At 42.9% G+C, this 21,216-nt stretch overlaps 1 protein-coding gene across 1 annotated transcript in view; it reads left to right on the plus strand.

The window, feature by feature from the left end:
* The first annotated feature begins 1,098 nt into the window (after positions 1–1,098).
* pgm1 (phosphoglucomutase 1) overlaps positions 1,099–21,216 on the plus strand; it is a 74,860-nt gene continuing 54,742 nt past the window's right edge. The window contains exon 1 of the mRNA XM_060830372.1: positions 1,099–1,555. Within this exon, the coding sequence (XP_060686355.1) occupies positions 1,304–1,555 (252 nt within the window). The 5' untranslated portion in view covers positions 1,099–1,303. The remainder of the gene's footprint in view (positions 1,556–21,216) is intronic.

Consider the following 21,216-nt stretch of genomic DNA (forward strand, 5'->3'; position numbering starts at 1 on the left):
AAGGTGCAAGTAGATAGATTTTTGGTAAGCAAGAGGGTGATAGGTATTGGGGCGGGGTAGTAATGGTCACGAATCAGATCTGCCATGAATGGCAGTGTGGGCTTGAGGGTCCAGAGAACCCTATGCTTGTTCCCTATTGGTGTGCTTGTCTGGATTGGGATGGGGGAACTGAGCTGCTTGTTCAATTTACAGCAACATCTTTGTTTTACAGTATTTTGCTGCTCAAATATTTGTAGGCGTGAAATTGCTGCGGTCAACTTGTGCAATAGTTTTGTAGGTAGGTGTAAATGTCATGGGCACACTTAAAATTTACTGATTTTCATATCGTACCCCCATTTTCTTTCCCTTGTCAGTTTATTCCTCCCCGTCTTGAATTCTGTTTCACGTTTGGACGGCAGTCATGCATGATCCTGCCATTCATTCTCCTCTACAAATATATTTAAATTTTGCTTTCTTACAATTCCCTTTCGTTGCGCTCTATGAACGCTTCAGTCATTTAATCTCTCCTGTTTAGCACTCTCTCACTAATTTATGTTTTGATCTTGATCGCACCCTCCCCACTACAGTTGATCGAAAGCTATTACACTTCCAACTTCCCCCAGCTGTGATGAACACTCACGGACAGACGTGAGAAGTGAAGCCAGTTTCTTGCTCCACAAAGTACTATTTTCTGTCGACTTTAATTTCAGACTTCCAGCATCTGAAGTACTTATGCCTCTTTACTTTGAAAGGGGTGCCTTGCACGGTTAATTCTCCTCCCAAATTATACAGTAATCATTTTAAAACAGAGAAGAAACACGTCAATTTGAACATGAAAGTCAATGCAATGTGTGCAACTGCAGCAACCTTCATATTTAGCGAATACATTCCACATCCACCCGAAGATTTGAAACGACAGAAAAGTGCAATCCGTGTGAAGCTTCTCTGTGCAATGCGACTGAATGGACTGAGTGTAGGTTGAGGGGAGTGGGGGGTATTTGTGTTGACCCTTTGTCGCTGGAGGGAGGGAGGGGGTGGGGGGACAAAGTGCAGCAGCTGTCTGACCTTGCAGAGAGTGTGTGGTGTACGTGCCGCCGGGGCAGGACTGGGCAGGAGGAGGAGGAGGAGCAGACAGGGAGAGGAGGAGAAGAGCTGTCAAAAGGCACTGAAGCAGGAAGCTGCGAGTGTAGCCCTTGGTTCGCACCGGGAGTCGTGTGGGAAGGAAGGAAAGGAGGATTAAAAACAACAACAACAACAACAATAATAATAATTTAAAAATTGGAAATCTTTCCCGGGGTTAGGGTGGTGTGAAAAGGCCGAAAGCATGAGCAGGATCCTGACGGTGAAGACCAGCGCCTTTGGCGATCAGAAGCCGGGCACCAGCGGCCTGAGGAAGCGGGTCAGCGTCTTCCAGGCGCAGAGGGGCTACGCCGAAAATTTCATCCAGAGCATCCTGTCGGCGGCGGTGGAGGATCCCGCCGAGCGCCAGTGCGCCGTCTTGGTGGTCGGCGGAGACGGCCGCTTCCACAACAAACATGTCATCCAGCTCATCATCCAGATGGCGGCGGCCAACGGGGTAAAATAAATACACACCTCTCCCTCACCTCCTCCAGCCCACCTCCCCTCCCCACTCTCCCCACCACCCCTTCCCAACCTTCCCTCCTCACCCCTCCCCTATCCCCCACCTCCTCCTCCTCACCTCCCAAAACACCCCTCTCACCCCCCTAAAACACCCCCAACCTCCTCACACCCCCCCACACTCCCACCCCCTCATCTCCCCACCCCCGCCCCACACCCCACCCCCCACCCCCTCATCCCCCCACACCCCCTCATCCCCCCACACCTCCACCCCCTCATCCCCCACACCACCACCCCCCTCATCCCCCACACCACCACCCCCTCATCCCCCCCACCACCACCCCCATCCCCCCACCCCCTAATCCCCCACACCCCCTCATCCCCCACACCCCCACACCCCCTCATCCCCCCATCCCCTCACCCCCTCACCCCTCCCCCACCCCCACACCCCCCCCACCCCCCCCCCACCCCCCCACCCCCCCCCACCCCCCACAACCCCCCACCCCCCACAACCCCACACCCCCCCCCACCCCCCACAACCCCACACCCCCCACAACCCCACACCCCCCACCCCCCACACCCCCCAATCTCCTCACCCCCCCAATCTCCTCACCCCCCAATCTCCACACCCCCCCAATCTCCACACCCCCCCAATCTCCTCACCCCCCCAATCTCCTCACCCCCCCAATCTCCTCACCCCCCCCAATCTCCTCACCCCCCCCCAATCTCCTCACCCATCTCCCACCACCCTGTCCCCAATGCCTTCCCTTCCCTTCCCCAATCTCCCCTCCCCTGTGCAGTATGAGTGTTCTTCTATATTGCATTTCTGCAGCTGGTTGATTTTTGACTTTGTCTAACAGTTTGTCCTTTGACATTTTTTTATTCGTAATTCGATACCAGAGTGTGTGCCAACTTTAGAGGTTTACCGCCAAGGATGTTGATTACCTTTTGGTGCTTTTATGCTTCATTTCTGTATATTTTGAAATATGTGGTAGTTCCTGTTCACAGGCTTTAGGATTCTGTAGGCCTAGTTGCTATGGTAACGCATAGGAAGGGGCAGACTACGTCCAAGGGTGTGCATGCATGTTGCTCAACAAGTAAATGTTTGTGCTGCAACTAACAGTATAGTCATCGCAGTGTCTACAGTAGACGCCACCCTGTTATTTATTGCAAAAAACTAAAGCATTCCAGACTTGGTTTAGAACAGGGGTCTTTTCTTACAGAAAGAAATCCAGAAATGAAAACCTCCCCGTGTGAAACTCAACCATTGCCTTTGAACCCTTCGGAAAGGCCTGAAACTTGAAACACAAGTCAGTCTTAGAGCAGCTGTGCCTGGAAATGTATTGTATGTTGTAATAATAAGAAAAAAAAGTCAGCTGACTTGATTTTGAGGGTTTCAACCAGTTGCTGAAAGTTTCAATTCAGGTTGAATATTATCCCCCAATCAACATTGTGCTCATAGGAGTTTGCTGTGCAAATTTGATGCATTGTTGCTTACCTTAAACCATGATTACACTTCAGAAGTACTTCATTGACTATAGAGTGCTTTGGCAACAATTTAGGGGGGGGGGGGGGGAGAATCTCAGAGAAACCTATGAAGTTCTAACAGGGCTAGACTGGGTAAACACAAAGGATGTTCCTGATACCTGGGGAGTCAAGGACCGGGGTCACAGGCTAAGGAAACTAGTAGGCCATCCAGGATTAAGATGATGAGAAATTTCTTCACCCAGAGAGTGGTGAGCGTGTGGAATTCTGTGCCACAGAAAGCAGTTGAGTGAAAATGTTCGCTGTTTTCAGGAAGAAGACGCATGTAGTTCTTGGGACTAAAAGGATCAAAGGTTATCAATGAACATGGGAACATGTTATTCAGTAGAATGATCAGCCATGATCACATTGAATGCCAGAGTAGGATCAAAAGGCACTGGTCTACCCCTGTCCTGTTTTCTTTGGTTCTTTGCATTCTTATCAAACCTTCTACCTCTTTAACCTCCTCCTGTCCTATGATCTTCTAAGATCTCCATTCATCCAAATCTGCCATTCTGTGCTTTCCTCATTTTCTAAGATATTCCTTTTTTCATCATCTGAGGTTTCTCCCTCTTCGGTGGTTGACAAGGCTTTCCACTGTACCCAGCCCTTTTGAAAACTTCTACTCTTGTAACTTTCTTTCCCTCCTAGAATCATGAAAGGATTCTTCTCTTCCCCCCCCCCCCCCATACCCTTATTCTCATCCCATCAACCTCAGTGGAGAATCTGCTGCAATTTCTCCCACTTCCAGAATGATGCCTTCGTGAAGCATGTCATCTCCTTCCCTTCCCTTTAAGCATTCCAAAGAAACTTCCTATGCAAAGCCGTTATTCTGTTTTCAATCAGCCACAACATCTCCTCCATTCCAATGCTCCATTCCCATCCAAACACCAAAGATACAACACCTGCGTTGTCCCTTCCCACCATCCAGAACCCCAAACTGCTTACAGATGAAATGGCAATTAACATGCACATCTTAAAATTTAATAAAACATTCGCAACTTGTACATTGTCTTATCTCCTTTGGGGAGTTCGTATGCATGTTGTGTGAGCACTTGATGGAATACCTTTGTTCAGTCCACAGTTGTGTGTTTGAGCTTCTGGTTGCCTGTCATTTTAGTTTGTCCAGCAACATCTGCTCTGACGAAGTGCAACATAAGCTTGAGAAACAGCATGAATATAACATTTAGGAATTTTACTGTATTCCAGATGAATTATTGAATCACCAATTTTACATCACTTCCATTTTTTGGATAGTCACCTACTCTTAGCCCTTCTTTTAGATTGGATTACTTACAGTGTGGAAACAGGCCCTTCGGCCCAACAAGTCCACACCGACCCACCGAAGCGAAACCCACCCATACCCCTACATTTGGCCCTTACCTAACACTATGGGCAATTTAGCATGGCCAATTCACCTGACCTGCACATCTTTGGATTGTGGGAGGAAACCGGAGCACCCGGAGGAAACCCACGCAGACACGGGGAGAATGTGCAAACTCCTCACAGTCAGTCACCTGAGGTGGGAATTGAACCTGGGTTTCTGGCTTGTTTCTTGAATTGCCTCATTCCCATTTGCCGTGCAACATTGTTTCTATCAATATTTAATTGCTTGTCTTCCACCCATTTATAGACATTTCCTTCCATTCTCCCATTCCCCCCCACCTTCTCTATTTACCCACTTCTATGCTTGCTTAAAATTTGTTACATCTCAAACACTTTCCAGGCTGACAAAAGGTAATGGATCTGTAACATTAACTCTCTCTTTTGAGCTATTGCTTGCCTTGTTGAGTAAGTATGTCCTGTTTTAAATTTTGCATATTAATTGGTTGTTCATTTGCACATTATTAGACCTTGTCATGTGACAATTGACTGTCATGTGTGTTAATGTAACAACCGAATTGCATTTCACAAATAAGACACTTGGCTCTATACTGAAGATGTAACAAACTGCTGTACGTATGTGCCCAATTTATTTGATTTTAATAGTCGATAGAGACTTTGCTCAGAATTTGTTTCATTCAATCATTCTAATGCTTTATCGTTTATTCATTCTGAGATATTTGAAATATCTCAGGAGGGCGGCACGGTGGCACAGTGGTTAGCACTGCTGTCTCACAGCGCTTAAGACCCGGGTTCAATTCCTGACTCAAGCGACTGACTGTGTGGAGTTTGCACGTTCTCCCCGTGTCTGCGTGGGTTTCCTCCGGGTGCTCCAGTTTCCTCCCACAGCCCAAAGATGTGCGGGTCAGGTAAATTGGCCATGCTAAATTGCCCGTAGTATAAGTAAGAGGTAAATGTAAGGTATGGGTGGGTTGCGCTTCGGAGGGTTGGTTTGGACTTGTTGGACCGAAGGGCCTGTTTCCACACTGTAAGTAATCTAATCTAATCTAAATACGTCTAGAGTTATAGAGATGTACAGCATGGAAACAGAGCCTTCGGTCCAACCCGTCCATGCCAACCAGATATCCCAACCCAATCTAGTCCCACCTGACAGCACCTGGCCCATATCCTTCCAAACCTTTCCTATTCATATACCCATCCAAGTGCAATTGTACCAGCCTCCACCCCTTCTCTAGCAGCTCATTCGTACATGTACCACCCTCTGTGTGGAAAAAGTTGCCCCTTAGGTCTCTTTTATATCTTTCCCCTCTCACCCTAAACCCATGTCCTCTAGCACGGTGCGGAGCAGCACGGTGGCTCAGTGGTTAGCACTACTGCCTCACAGCACCAGGGACCCGGATTCAATTCCAGCTTTGGGCAGCTGTCTGTGTGGAGTTTGCATATTCTCCCCATGTGTGCGTGGGTTTCCTCTGGATGCTCCGGTTTCCTCCCACAATCCAAAGATGTGCAGGTTAGGTGAATTGGTCATGCTCAATTGCCCATAGTGTTAGATGCAAGGGTAAATGTGAAGGAATAGGTCTGGGTGGGTTGTTCTTCGGAGGGTCGATGTGGACTTATTGGGCTGAAGGGCCTGTTTCCACACTGTAGGGAATCTAAGAATCTAAGTTCTGGACTCTCCGATCCCAGGGAAAAGACTTGCCCTTCATAATTTTTGTAAGCCTCAATAAGGTCACCGTTCAGCCTCTGATGCTCCAGGAAAAACAGCCCCAGCCTCTCCCTATTCCAATCCTAGCAATATCTTTGTAAATCTTTTCTGAACCCTTTCAAGTTTCACAACATCTTTCCAATAGGAAAGAGACCAGAATTTCACGCAATATTCCAACAGTGGTCTAACCAATGTCCTGTACAGCCACAACATGACCTCCCATCTCAATAGTCTGACCAATAAAGGAAAGCATACCAAACATCATCTTCACTATCCTATCTACCTGCGACTCCACTTTCAAGGAGCTATGAACCTGAAATCCAAGGTCTCTATGTTCAGCAAGACTCCCTAGGACTTTAGCATTAAGTGTATAAGTTCTGTTAAGACTTTATCAAAATGCAGCACCTCGCATTTATCTGAATTGAACTGCATCTGCCACTTCTCAGCCCATTGGCCTATCTGGTCAAGATCCTGTTGTAATCTGAGGTAATCCTCTTCGCTGTCCACTACACTTCCAATTTTGGTATCATCTGCAAACTTACTAACTGTACCTCTTAGGGTCGCATCCAAATCATTTATGTAAATGACGAAAAGTAGAGGACCCAGCACCGCTCCTTGTGGCACTCCACTGGTCACAGGCCTCCAGTCTGAAAAGAAACACTGCACCACCACCCACTGTCTTCTACCTTTGAGCCAGTTCTGTATCCAAATGGCTAGTTCTCCCTGTATTCCATGAGATCTAACCTTGCTAATCAGTCTCCCATGGGGAACCTTGTTGAACACCTTACTGAAGTCCATATAGATCACATCTATCGCTCTGCCCTCATCAATCCTCTTTGTTACTTCCTCAAAATACTCAACCAAGTTTGTGAGACATGATTTCCCATGCACAAAGCCATGTTGACTATCCCTAATCAGTCCTTGCCTTTTCAAATACATGTACATCCTGTCCCTCAGGATTCCTTCCAACAACTTGCCCACCACCGAGGTCAGGCTCACTGGTCTATAGTTCCCTGGCTTGTCCTTATCGCCCTTCTTAAACAGTGGCACCGTGTTTGCCAACCACCAGTCTTCCGGCACCTCACCTGTGACTATCGATGATACAAATAACTCAGCAAGAGGCCCAGCAGTCACTTCTCTAGCTTCCCAAAGAGTTCTCAGGTACACCTGATCAGGTCCTGGGGATTTATCCACCTTTACCCATTTCAAGGCATCCAGCACTTTCTCTTCTGTAATCTGGACATTTTGCAAGATGTCACCATCTATTTCCCTACAGTCTATATCTTCCATATACTTTTCCACAGTAAATACTGATGCAAAATAGTCATTTAGTATCTCCCTCATTTTCTGTGGCACCACACAAAAGCCACCTTGCTGATCTTTGAGGGGCTTTATTCTCTCCCTAGTTACCGTTTTGTCCTTAATGTATTTGTAAAAACTCTTTTGGATTCTCCTTAATTCTGTTTGCCAAAGCTATCTCATGTCCCCTTTTTGCCCTCCTGATTTCCCTCTTAAGTATAATCCTCCTTTCTTTATACTCTTCTAAGGATTCACTTGATCTATCCTGTCCATACCTTACATATGCTTCCTTCTTTTTCTTAACCAAACCTTCAATTTCTTTAGTCATCCAGCATTCCCCATACCTACCAGCCTTTCCTTTCACCCTGACAGGAATATACTTTCTCTGGATTCTCATTACCTCATTTCTGAAGGCTTCCCATTTTCCAGCCGTCCCTTTACCTGCCCCCAATTAGCTTTCAAAAGTTCTTGCCTAATACTGTCAAAATTGGCCTTTCTCCAATTTAGAACTTCAACTTTTAGATCTGGTCTATCCTTTTCCATCACTATTTTAAATCTAATAGGAAGATGGTCGCTGGCCCCAAAGTGCTCCCCCTCAGTCACCTGTCTAAGAGGATTGTGCTGATCAATGTAGCTGTTGATTAGAAGGGAACTCTATTGTTGAACTGAACTATAACTCTTTACCTATTACTTCCTATCTATGCTACTTAACTACGTGACCTGCCTGTATTGCTCGCAAGGCAAAGCTTTTCACTGTGCCTTGGTACATGTGACAATGAATTCAATCCAATATAGGATGCTAATGAATGAATAACATACTCTGCAACTGAGAAAATAATTATGAATTTTCACTTGGAACATTGGTTAATGAAATGTGTATCTAATGATTGAAAGCCATGACAGCACAGGTTTAAAGGGATTGACAGTGAGAGTCATGTTTGTGGCACCATGGGCAGTTCTACTGTACACGAAGGAAGAGCAACAGTGGTAGGGGATTCATTAATTAGGGGAACAGATAGGCATTTCTGAGGTTGGAGGAAGGTGTGGTCCCAGTTTCAAGGATGTTTTGGAGTGACTGCGTGATGTCCTTCTGTGGGTGGATGAACAACCAGAGATTGTGGCCCCATGTTGGTGTCAGTGACTTGGGTAGGAACAGGGATGAAGTCCTGAAGGCAGATTTTAGGAAGCTAGGAAAGAGATTGAAAAACAGGATCTTGAACAGTAATCTCTGAATTACTGTCAGAGCCACCTGCTCGTGAACAAAGAAACAGGAGAATCTGGTGTAGAAGGGAGGGCATCAGATTTCTGAGGCTTTGGGTCAGTTCTGGGGAAGATAGGATCTGTACAAGTCAGACCGTCTGTACCTGAGCAGGAGCAGGTCGAATAACCATGAAGGGAGATTCAGAGCCACGAAAAGGAGATAGAAATTTAGTCAGTGACAGTGACTCTGACTCTGAAAGGCAGCAGAAACAAAGGTTTTAACAGTGTACAGTTTAAGAATTTGGTAGTGTTAAAAGGCACGTATGCAAAGGTGGGTATTACAGTGAATAAAACCAATGGTTACAGAAATGCAGTTTGATGTCATCACAATAATAAAAGCTTAGTTTAAAGTGAGGCAAAAATAGCAGTTTAACATCCCTCAATTTTCAGACAGGTGAGGTGAAGGGTGGTATGATTGATTATGGGATCAGTTACAGCTGCAAGGAGGGATGATATATCATCATCAAATGAATTGAGTTCAGAGATTAAAAAAAGGGGCACCCATACGATTAGGAATGCGCTATAGGCCCCTAAATATGGGATGGAGGTGGAAGAGCAAATTTACACACAAATATTTGATGGAAAACAATAGAACAACATAGTTGGGGCCTTCAACTTATCCTAATATCCCAGTGATATAGAAAAATGTGAAAGGCACTGACGGTGCAAAATTCTTGACTCCATCAAGATAACCTTTTTGGCCAGTACCTAACAAGAGGGGAGCTCAATTCTGGATTTAGTCTTAGGAGATAGAACTGAGCAAGTGGAAGAAGTAGCAGTGGGTGACCATTTTGAAGACAGTGACCATAATGTGGTTAGATTTAACATGATTATGGAAAAGGCCAAAAATCAAATGGGTGCAAATGTTCTGACTTGTGGGGAAGTCAAATTGTATGAATGTGAGAGTTATTCGGGTAAAAGTCAAAAAGTGTGGTGCTGGAAAAGCACAGGCAATCAGGCAGCATCCAAGGAGCAGGAGAATCAATGTTTCAAGCATGAGCTCTTCACTGCATTCCTGATGAAGAGTTTGTGTTTGAAACATCGACTCTCCTGCTCCTTGGATGCTGCCAGACTGGCTGTGCTTTCCCAGCACCACACTTTTTGACTCTGATCTCCAGCATCTGCAGTCCTCCCTTTCTCCATGTTCGGGTGCAAGCAGACTGGATCTAGCTACTTGATCAAAAATCAATAACAAATCAGTGAAATACTTTGAAAAGCAAAATTCAGGGGGTGCAATGTGGTCACTTGCCGCCAAATGGAAAAAAAAGGTACTGCCAAATCCAGTATGTACAGGGTAAGATAAAACAGAAACATTGTTCTAGAGGATATGAAAAAGTATTGGCAGGTAAAACTAAGTGAAACCCAAGATGTCCTAACAGTACATTAAGAGCAGGATAACTAAGGAAAGGGTATGACCAATCTGAGGTATATAAGTTTATTTATGCTTAGATGTAGAAGCTGTGGACAGGGTTCTTGCTGAGTACTTTGTATCTCCACAAGGGTGAGGGATGCAGACATTCTACAGTTAAAGGGGAGGGGTTTGCAATACATAGAATAAGCATGATGGGAATAGTGGACTGATATCCTTGAAGGTGGATAAATCACTAGGGTTGAATGGGTTGTATCCCATGCAGTTAAAGATTAATAATGGATGTTCTGAGGCTCATTTTTTTAATCCTCAGTAGATACAATGTGAATTAGTGGTCTGTGAATGTTTTTTTTTAGATTAGATTACTTACAGTGTGGAAACAGGCCCTTCGGCCCAACAAGTCCACACCGACCCGCCGAAGCGAAACCCACCCATGCCCCTACCCTTACATTTGCCCCTTACCTAACACTACGGGCAATTTAGCATGGCCAATTCACCTGGCCTGCACATCTTTGGACTGTGGGAGGAAACCGGAGCACCCGGAGGAAACCCACGCAGACACGGGGAGAACGTGCAAACTCCACACAGTCAGTCGCCTGAGGCGGGAATTGAACCCGGGTCTCTGGCGCTGTGAGGCAGCAGTGCTAACCACTGTGCCACCGTGCCGCCCACTGTTGTACCATTGTTTAAAATAAGTTAGTCTGAGTCCCTTGATGGCAGTCTGGTGAGAAAAGTAAACATCCATGAGTTATCGAGGAATGTGGTGAATAATAGAAACCAGGAGCAGGATTAGGCCATTTAGCCCTTCGAATCTACTCTGCCACTCAGTATGACCGTGGCTAATCCTCTGTCTCAATGCCATATTCCCACTTATTTCCCATACTCCTTGATGCCTATAAAATCTAAAATAAAATTTATCTCTTTCTTGAAAATGTTCAGTGACTTGGCCTCCACAGCCACCTTTGGTTGAGAATTTTGTAGGTTCACTATCCTATCACAATCCTAAATGGCCTGTCCCATTTCCTGAGACTGTGACCCCTGGTTCTAGTCTCCCCACCTCAGAAAACAATCTCCTTGTGTCCAGTGTGTCCAGCCCTGTTATACATTTTAACCAGATCCCCCACATCCTTCTAAACTCTAGTGATTGCAGTCCCAGTTGCACCAACGTAACTTCTTGGACAATCCTGCCATTATCAGTATCAGCCTAGTGAATCCTTACTGTGCTCCCTCTATGACAAGTATATCCTTTCTTAGGTAGGGAGACCCAAACTGTGTGTAGTACTGCAGGTGAGGTCTTACTAAGACCGTATGTAATTGCTGTAAGATAGTCCTGAATTCAAAATTCCTGCAGTGAAGGCAATATGATTTGCTTTCTTAATTACTTGCTGCATCTTCCTGTCTACTCTCATGGACTGCTACACAAGGACATGCAGATCCCTTTGTAGATCTACATTCCCCAATATATCACTATTTAAATGATTCTGACTTTCTATTTTTCACATTGAAAAACGGCCAGGCGACGTGTTTGTACCATATGTTGTGGGAGCCAGTGAACCCCAGTATGGTTCCTAGCTACAGCATATGTAGCAAGTGTTGGTTGCTTGAGAAACTCTGGCTCAGAGGTAATGAGCAGGAGGCTGAGTTCCCACTGCAACAGTTTAGGGAGGGGGAGAGTTATGTATGCTGTGTTTTAGGAGGCAGTCATATCCCTTCATTTAACTGGCTTGCATTCAGTCAATGGTCAAGACAGGAGTCATAGGGTCATACAGCATAGAAACAGACCCTTCGGTCTGACCAGTCCATGCCGAACATAATCCCAAATTAAACTAGTCCCACCTGCTAGTTCCTGGACCATATCCCTCCAAACCTTTGTTATTCATGTGCTTATCAAAGGTGTCTTTTAACCATTGTAACTGTGCCTGCATCTACCACTTCCTCAGGAAGTTTATTCCATACGTGAACCACCCTCTGTGTAAAAAAAAAAATTGCCACTCATGTCATCTTAAACTTTTCTCCTCCCACCTTGAAAATCTGCCCCCTAGTCTTGAAATCCCCCATCCTAGTACAAAGACACCTACCATTAACCCTATCTGTACCCCTCATAATTTTATAAGGTCGTCTCTCAACCTCTTAGGCTCCAGTGAAAAAGGTCCCAGCCTATCCAGCCTTTCTTTATAACTCAAACCTTCCATACTCGACAACATCCTGGTAAATCTCTTCTGAACCCTCTCCAGCTTAATATACTTCCTATAACAGGGTGACCTGAAATGGACACTGTACTCCAGAAGAGTATGAGTGAAGCAGGTAGAGGGATTCAGGAGACAGTTCTGAAGAAGCTTCAGTTAAAAGGGAGGGAGGGGTCAGTACAAATTTTAAAGTTTCCACAACAAGTGATAGGACAGAGTGTGGAAAGGCTCAGGAATCTAACTTCAGGCACACGGATAGGGGACAACTGTGAGAAGTGGGCAGTTAACACAGGACTGAGGGTGTTATACTTATACAGTGGATGTGTGCCACAGAACAAAGTAAATGAGCTTGAAGAGCAAATTGAAAGTGGCAGGTATAATACTGTGGCTACCACAAAGATGTGCCTGCAAGGGGATTAAGGCTAAAACATAAATATCCAAGGATAAATGTCCTATCAAAAGCTCAGGCAGAGGAAACTAGGTTGCCTAGTTAGAAGTTAAATTGATGGCACGAAGTGATATAGAGTCAGAAGGCATAGAATCTGTGTGGGTAGAGTTAAGGAAATATATACACTGAGCAGTAGTCAGGATGTAGAGAAGAAAATAAATCAGGAGATGAAAAAAGCATGCAAGAAAGGCACTATAATCATGGGGGGGGGAGTCTTCAATATGCAGGTGAACTGGAAAAGTCAAGTTGATAGAGGATATCAAGAAAAAGAATTTGTGGAATATCTGAGATTTTGTTTTATTTGGAGCAGTTTGTGTTAGAGCCCATGAGGGGATAGTCAAACTCTAAATTTGGTGATGTGTAATGAGATAGACTTGATTAGTGAGCTTAAGGTGAAGGTACTCATAGCGGGTAATGACCATAACATGATAGAATCCACCTTGCAGTTTGAGAAAAAGAAGCTTGTAATGGTATTACAACTGAGTAAAATAAATACAAAAGCTTGAGAGAGGAGCTAGCCTGAGTTGGGAAGGGGAGCTGAGCAGGGAAGACAGTGGAGCAGCAATGGCAGGAGTTTCTGGGGATAATATGAGGCACAACAGAATTTCATCCCAAGGAAGAAGAAACATACTGAGGGGAGGACAGAAAACCATGGTTGACAAGGGAAGTCAGGGACAGTGCAAAAGCACACATATGGTGAAGATTCATGGGAAACCAGAGGATTGGGAAGACTTTAAAAACCAACAGAGGAATTAAAAATTCAATAAGGGGACAAGAGCTGAATTATGAGTATTCGAAAAGTAAGAGTAAGGCAAAAGTGGACCTTGGACCATTGGAAAATGTGGCTTGAGAAGTGATAATGGGGAACAAAGAAAACGTGCAGGAATTAAATAGGTATTTTGAATTAATCTTCACTGGTGGAATACACCAGTAGCATACTAGAACTTAAGGAGAGTCAGGTCAGAGGTGAGTGTCATGGCCATTACTAAAGAGAAGGTGCTGGGGAAGCTGAAAAGTCTGAAGTTGGATAAACCGCCTGAACTCTACCTCAGCATTCTGAAGGAGATTGTAGAGGCATTGGGGTTGATCTTTTAGGAATCAATGGAGTCAGGGAAGGTTCCAGAGGACTGCAAAATGGCTAATATAACACCCTTGTTTAAGAAGGGAGGGGGCCAGAATACAGGAAACTGTAGTTTGGTTAGCCTGACTTTGGTCATTGGAGTCTGTTCTTAAGGATGAGATTGAGGAATAAAGGAGGTAACAAGCAAATGAGACAAAGCAGAGGCAGTGATCTATCTGGATTTCCAGAAGGTCTTTGAAAATGTGCCACACAGGAGGCTGCTAAATAAGATAAGAGCCATGGTGTTAGCAGCAGGGTACTGGCATGGATAGTGGATTGGCTGTCTGGCAGATGATAGAGAATGAGGGATAAAGGGATCTTTCTCTGAATAGCAGCTGGTCATGAGTGAGGTTCTGCAGGGGTCCGTGTTGGAATCACAATTATTCACGTTATGTATTAACGCTCTACACAAAGGAAATGTCACAAAATGCACATTACACAAAGATGGGTGGAGAGACAGGTAGTATTGATGAAATGAGAAGGCTGCAGAAAGACTTGAACTTCAGGAGAATTGGGTCAGAGATGGATATCGTGGCCATCACTAACGAGAAGATGCTGAGGAAGCTGGAAGGTTTCAAGGTGGATAAATCATCCAGATTCCACCTCAGAGTTCTGAAAGAGAGGAGTGAGAGTGGGCAAAGAAATGGCAGATGGAATACAGTGTGAGAATGTGTGAGGTAGTGCACCTTGGTCGGAAGAATAGAAGCATAGACTGAGTTCTAAATGAAGAAAGACTTTGTAAATCTTGGGTCTTGGGAGTCCTAGTTGAGAGTTCTCTTCAGGTTAATGTGCAGATTCAGTTGGAGTTAGAAAGGCAAATGGAGTATTAACATTCGTTTCAAGATGGCTAGAATACAAGAGCACAGATGTAAACCTTTATATATATATATATATATATATATATATATATGTGGCACTGATCAGACTGCCAGTGAAATATTATGAGCAATTTTAGGCCCCATACCTAGGGAGGAATTCCTGGGGTTGGAGGGGTTCCAGAGGATGCTTACAAGAAAGGTTGTCATAAGGAGCGTTTGTTGACTCTAGATCTGTACTCAGTGCAATTTAGAAGGATGATGGGGGCATCCGATTAAAACGTCCAGAGTACTGAGAGGCCTAGATAGAGTGGAGGTGGAAAAGATGCTTCCACTAATAGGGGAGACTAGGATCCAAGGCCACAGCCTCAGAGTGAAGGGACAACACTTTGAACTGAGATGAGAAGGAATTTCTTAAACCAACATATGGTGAATCTGTGGAAAGTATTGCCATAGAGGACTGTGGAGGCAAAGTCATTGAGTGTACTTAAGACAGAGATAGGTAGGATCAAGGGTTACAGGGAGAAGGCAGGAGAATAGGGTTGAGAAACATATCGGCCATGGTCGAATCATGGAGCAGATTCGATGAGCCAAATAGCATAATTCTGCTCCCGTATCTTATTATCTTTTGTGTATAAGATGATAAGGCGTCTAGGTTGGGTGCACAGGAAAGACTTGTTTCTGTTAGTGAGGGGTCAGATTTCAGGGGACACAGATTTGAGGTAATTGACAGAAAAATTAGGAGACATGAGGCAAACCTTTTCATGTGGCAGATGGCAGGGTTCTGGTATTTGCTGCCTGGTTTGGTGGTGGATACAAAAAACGTCAGGTTTTTTTTTGAGATGTACCTGGATCTGCACCTGAATTGCTATAGTTTACAAGGCCTTGGATCCGGTGTTGTGGTGTGATATCCAAATGAACAGCTACCATTTTGCTTCTCTTTAATTCTGAAAACAATTATTTATTTTTTTAGCCAGTGTAGACATGGAGTGAATGGCTCTTTTTATGTATCACAAGTATTCTATGGCTGTATTAAATGGGAAGGACTTTCTCAAACAGCAGTAGTTGGAATGAACTACCCAATAGTGGTTTTCACAAGGGAATGGGATAAGTACTTAAACAAGAAAAAGCTGCAGACCAAGGGGAAAAGAACCAGGCACCTGGATCTGCTGGACTGATGTTTGAAAGAATTGATGTATATTTGATGGGCCAAATGGAAACAAAATGTGGAATTTCAAGCTGTCCACTGGGTTGAGGAAGGGTGTAGAATCACGTAGAAGTCTGCATAAAGGAGTTCTGTTGTCAGAACTCTGGGCTAAACTATGTAGGCGGTTGAGAGGTACCAAGGCTGTGATGCTGCATGCAAGTGGTTGGAAGGCAATTCCAATATTTTAGAAGATCGTTGACTCCAATTAATATACCTTCGAATGGAATATAATGTTTTTGAATTTAATGAGTGCCAAAGAGGGATCATGTGTCTGATCCTTGACTAATATATTCTGGCAGTTTCCAGGTCCGATCTCAGACAACGAGGGGAATGTTGACTGTTAGAGCAGTATTCCAAAGGAGTGCAAAACTTGGTTGAAAAGGCAGCTCATAAGATGGTGAGTTGCAGCAGCTGACATTTGCATTCAAGGGCAGTAGTCAATGAAGAGGGTAATGTTAGAAGATAGGACATTTGCCCAATCACTTGGACCCTTGAGCTGTGGAGGAGCGGAACAGTGCAACAAGCTCCCAGAGGCATTATTACAGGTCAGCAGGAGCAGCAAAAGCTCCACATTATAGCTAGGCAATCTGCACGAAGATGCCTTCGGTAACTGCAGCAGGAGGGAGTCAGAGGGCAACTTGTTCCTGAGCCAAAATCTTCAGATTCCTGTGAATTATCTGCAGTTGAGAGCATCAACCCCAAAGAAAACTGCATCTCTGTCAGTCCCTCATTGAATCCTAGATGATGTTGAAAGACAATCTACAATCTTTGGGTTGGGTGAACACCCCATATCAGTTTTGCCAAAATTCATTGCAGGACTGAATATATATGCTTCCAGCTCCACCCAGGACATGTGTGGAATATCTCAGGCAACTGGACATTGTTGGCATTAGGGAAGAGTTCTAGCAAGCCACATAACTAAGGATGTAGAAAAAGTTTAAAACTTTAATGGAGGTAGATTGTCAAATTTGGAAAGGTAAGTTAGAATATGGTCAAGCCAAAAGCGAAAGATGCATTTTATCTAAGAGTAAATGAAAAACTTCAGCCAGAGGTCATAAATAAATAAAGGAGAAAAAACAACCTCGATTATCCGAACATCAATTATCTGAATTTCAGATTATCCGAACAAGATCTCAAGGTTCCATAAAAACAGCATTAGGCAACTCAGCAATTACCAGTTAAGCGGCATTATGGGGTGCATTGCCAGATAACCGAGGCGTGTTCAATTAACCAGCATTCACATAACAGATCTGATTGTAAACAAGCAGTAATCAGTTAAACGGCATTATGGCGTGCATTGCCAGATAACTTGCACTCATAAATTACTGCTTGTTTACGATCAGATTAGCTATCCAAACAAAATACTCTCCACCTGTCTTGTTTGGATAATTGAGGTTGTACTCTATTTGAATGCATGTAAAATTCAAATACAAAAACAGAAAAATTGCTTAGACAAATAGTATAATCTGATAGCCATTGCAGAATGATGTATTAGGACCTGAATATTGAAGGGTGCAGGACAACCAGGAAGTATTAGGAGAGAGGGTGGAAACATTAATTGGTGATTGAATTTGCACAAAAGAGGGATGACCTAAGTTCAGGATACCAGGATGTAGAAGTGGTTTAGGTAGAGATAAGAAATTATGGAAGCAAGAAATCACTTATTGGAGTGGTGTACAGAACCCAAACTGAAGCCTTACAATAAGATGGAGTATACGAAAAGATAATGGGAGCTTGTCACAAAGATGTGCCGATAATCATGAGGGATTTTAATCTACATCTAGACTTGGAAAATTATATTGGCAAAGGAAGCCGAGGTGAGAAGTTCATGGAATGTTCTTGGGATAGCTTCTTAGAACAGAACATTCTGGATCTGATCATAGAGCAAGCTATTTGAGACTTGGTACCGTGCAATGAGACAGGATGAGCTGGTGATCTCATAGTGAAGATACCTCTACGTAACAGTGATCATCATATGATTGGTTGAATCCTAATTTTAATTTTAATCCTCGAGAAGGGAATGGGCCAAAATCTACTTATTGCAAAGATGTCAGAAAATTTAGATAAACTAGAGAAAAAAAAATTCATTTAACGATTAAGGATGAGGGAAAGTTAGAGCAAATGAGAAAGCTGGCCCTAAACAAAAAAAAAGTACGTGCCATTTGATAATTAAAAATAGAAAGATTAAAAAAGTCAACGTTGGGCCTATTGAAAGTGAGCTGGGGAATTGATAATGGAAAATCAGAAATGACAGCTGAATTAAACAGGTATTTGTATCTTTGTTGTGGAACATTCAAGGACAATCCAGTAAATAGCTATCAGTTAGGAAAAGAAAAGGTATTTTCATAGATCATAGAAGTGTTATGGTGCAGAACGAGGCCACTTTGTCCATCATATCTATACCAGCTCATTAAATATGTCTTCTTTATCTGGTGCCAATCTTGTGCCTTTTACCCATATCCTTGCACATTATTTTTATTGAAACAATGACACCTTGCATGCCTCAGTTAAACCCGCCTCCTCCACATTTCCAGGCATTACATTCCATACCTTTACTACTCAGTGAAGAGACCTTTTCAGACAGTTTTTCCAATGGTTGTCCCACCTAACTTTATTCTCCTGCAGTTGTTAAAATTTTAATTAACAACTCTAACTAATATGTTATTATTTTTTTGAAGAGATATGAATTATTGTAAAAATAAACCAGCCTTTTCCTCACATCTCGCTTGCTTCTTTTGTGTTAAATCTATGCCCTCTAGTTGTTCTTTTTATGAACAGAAAAAGTTTATAGACTCAGAAACATACAGCACAGAAAAAGACCCTTTGGTCCAAATCATTCATGCCGACCAGCTTTCCTGAACTAAACTAGGAGAAACTAAACTAGTCCCACTTGCCTGTGTTCAGCCCCTAACCTTCTCTAACCTTTCCTATTCATCTACTGTCTAAATGCCTTTTAAATATTGTAACTGCACTCTATCCAGCTCTCTCATTCTTCTAAACCCCAGTGAGTATAGTCCTGACCAATCCAATCTCTCTTTACTGTATATGTCTTGTCTGCTGTCCCAGGAATCAGTCTGATAAACCTCTACTACACTCCTTCCATAGCCAGAACACCCTTCTACACATAAAGAAACCAAAACTGCATAGATTACACCCAGGCCATGTACAATTGCAGTAAGACATCTCTGCCCCTGTACTCGAATCCATTTGCTATGAAGGCCAACATACCATTTGCACTTTTCACTGCCTGCTGCACCTGAGTGTTTACTTTCAGCAACCCCAGTGTACAAGTTGCACCTTCTCTTCCCAATCTGTTGCCATTCAGATAGTAATTTGTCATCATGTTTTTGCTCCTAAGTTAGATAACCTCATATTTTAGCCATGTTATACTTCCTCTCCCATGCATTTACCCACTCATGTAACTTATCCAAATCACACTGAAGCATCTCTGCATCTTCCTCACAGTCCACTGTTCCATCCAGATTTGTGTCATCTGCAAATGTAGAGATATTACATGTAGTTCCCTCCTCCGAATTATTAATTTTATACTCTTAAAAGCTTTAAGCTAAATATATAAACATCAAGTATTACTGAAATCCATTTGTCATTTCTTAAAATAAAAATTAGCATATAACACAGAAAATGAAGAGTGAATTACAAAATATTGTAATTACTTGTATATTGCCAGCACGACAGCTAAAATCTGGGTTTGGATTGTACCAGTAGGAAAAGGTCAGGAACTAAGTAGTGAGCCTTCATTTTAAGACATTGTTTTACACATTAATTCAAGGAATAAATTACCCTTTGTAATTGAGAAATTACATGGTGCAGTGAGATAGAGGAGAAGGTATTAAAATAGATTAATTATAATTTTTGAATCCGCCCAGTTTTATCATTATGCCGCATGATGAAATATTAGGATGTGAGTTGATGTTGGTCACTTTCTGACCAAATGATCTCTGCTATTTCATTGGAGAATTCTGAGTACAGATTAAGTGTGTCTGCATATCCACAGTAATATATCATCCTGGGAATGATCCTTCCATGTTTTGATTCATTGATTTCTCCTGTAGCTTTGGTCATGTTAGGTTAACTATATCATTGTATGGGTGATGGATGGTGACTTTAAGGGGGAACATTTGTTTGAATTTTGCCCTTTTAAAGTATTGTCTGGGTAACAGTGCAATAGATGAGTCAGAAAGAACTGTATCTCACACGAGTTGGAGAAATACTCAATGATGTTGAATAGGCAAGCTGGCCAAATTGCAGCTTTGGGAGATGATATTCTGTTTTGATCTTTCACTTCTCATCCACAGGGGGGAAGCATAACAAAACTGATTGCTTCTCTGGCAAAACAAAAATGAATAAAGCTGGTGTTTGCAAGGATCTTTAAGAAGTTAAATTTTCATCCTCTGCCTTAATAACTATTTCCTGCAATGTAAATGATCAATTTCAGCAAATAAATAAGTCAGCAATGGAAATTTGAGATATTACATTTGTTACATTGAAATAACTTTTTGTGATAGAGTTAATAACTGTATACTTAAGTATGAGCATAAAAATGCTTTGCAAATAATGTAACACCAACTATTCAGACTTGAACAAATGTGTAGTTTTAAGCATCAATACCAACAGATAATGCAGTCTGTTTCAAAAACCAGCTCAGTCCTTCCTGATTACTGTTTTGAATACAACAGATGAATACCTATGTTGCATTCCTGGATTTTTGCTTTGAACATCTGTTTAGGAATTTCCCATACAAATTAAAATATTTTAACTATAATATTTTATTGGGTTGGAGTAACATTTGTAGTTGGAGAGCACACGTTTTATTTCAGCCATATTCCTGTTACCAGTATATGTAAACTAGTGTGGACATGTTTGGCTGTTGATAATAGAGTCTAGCATTGTTGAAGTTTGATGGGAGAAATGCCTGGAAAGGATGAGGGTAAATTACAAAAAACTTGTAACTGAAAAAAACTTCATTGAGCACAAGTTTTGTTTTGTGTTTTCTCCTTCCCAAAATTTACCATAACTTTGTGTGGCTGCTATTCCTCCTTGATGTTCAGGGAAGGTCCATGCAGATTGATGTGAAGATTCCAAAGTAGACATGTGCAGGTCCATCTGAACTTTGTGGCATTTCAAACTCATTGCGAGACATGACAACAAGCTAGTTACTCTGTTCCTTTTATTGTTGATAGCCATGAAGATAAGGTTCTTCTCCAGAATGCAAATGAGATCTTTACTATAGCAATGTGCACAGTAGATTACAGTGGATTTTAAAAGAACAAAATATCTATACTAGATATTTTTCATTAATCTGTTCAGACATGTTATCACACACCTCTAGAGCAGGTGGGACTTGAACCGTTGGCTTGAAGG

This window comes from Hemiscyllium ocellatum, chromosome 9, assembly GCF_020745735.1.
Source record: "Hemiscyllium ocellatum isolate sHemOce1 chromosome 9, sHemOce1.pat.X.cur, whole genome shotgun sequence".
In the NCBI taxonomy this organism is placed as follows: Eukaryota; Metazoa; Chordata; class Chondrichthyes; order Orectolobiformes; family Hemiscylliidae; genus Hemiscyllium; species Hemiscyllium ocellatum.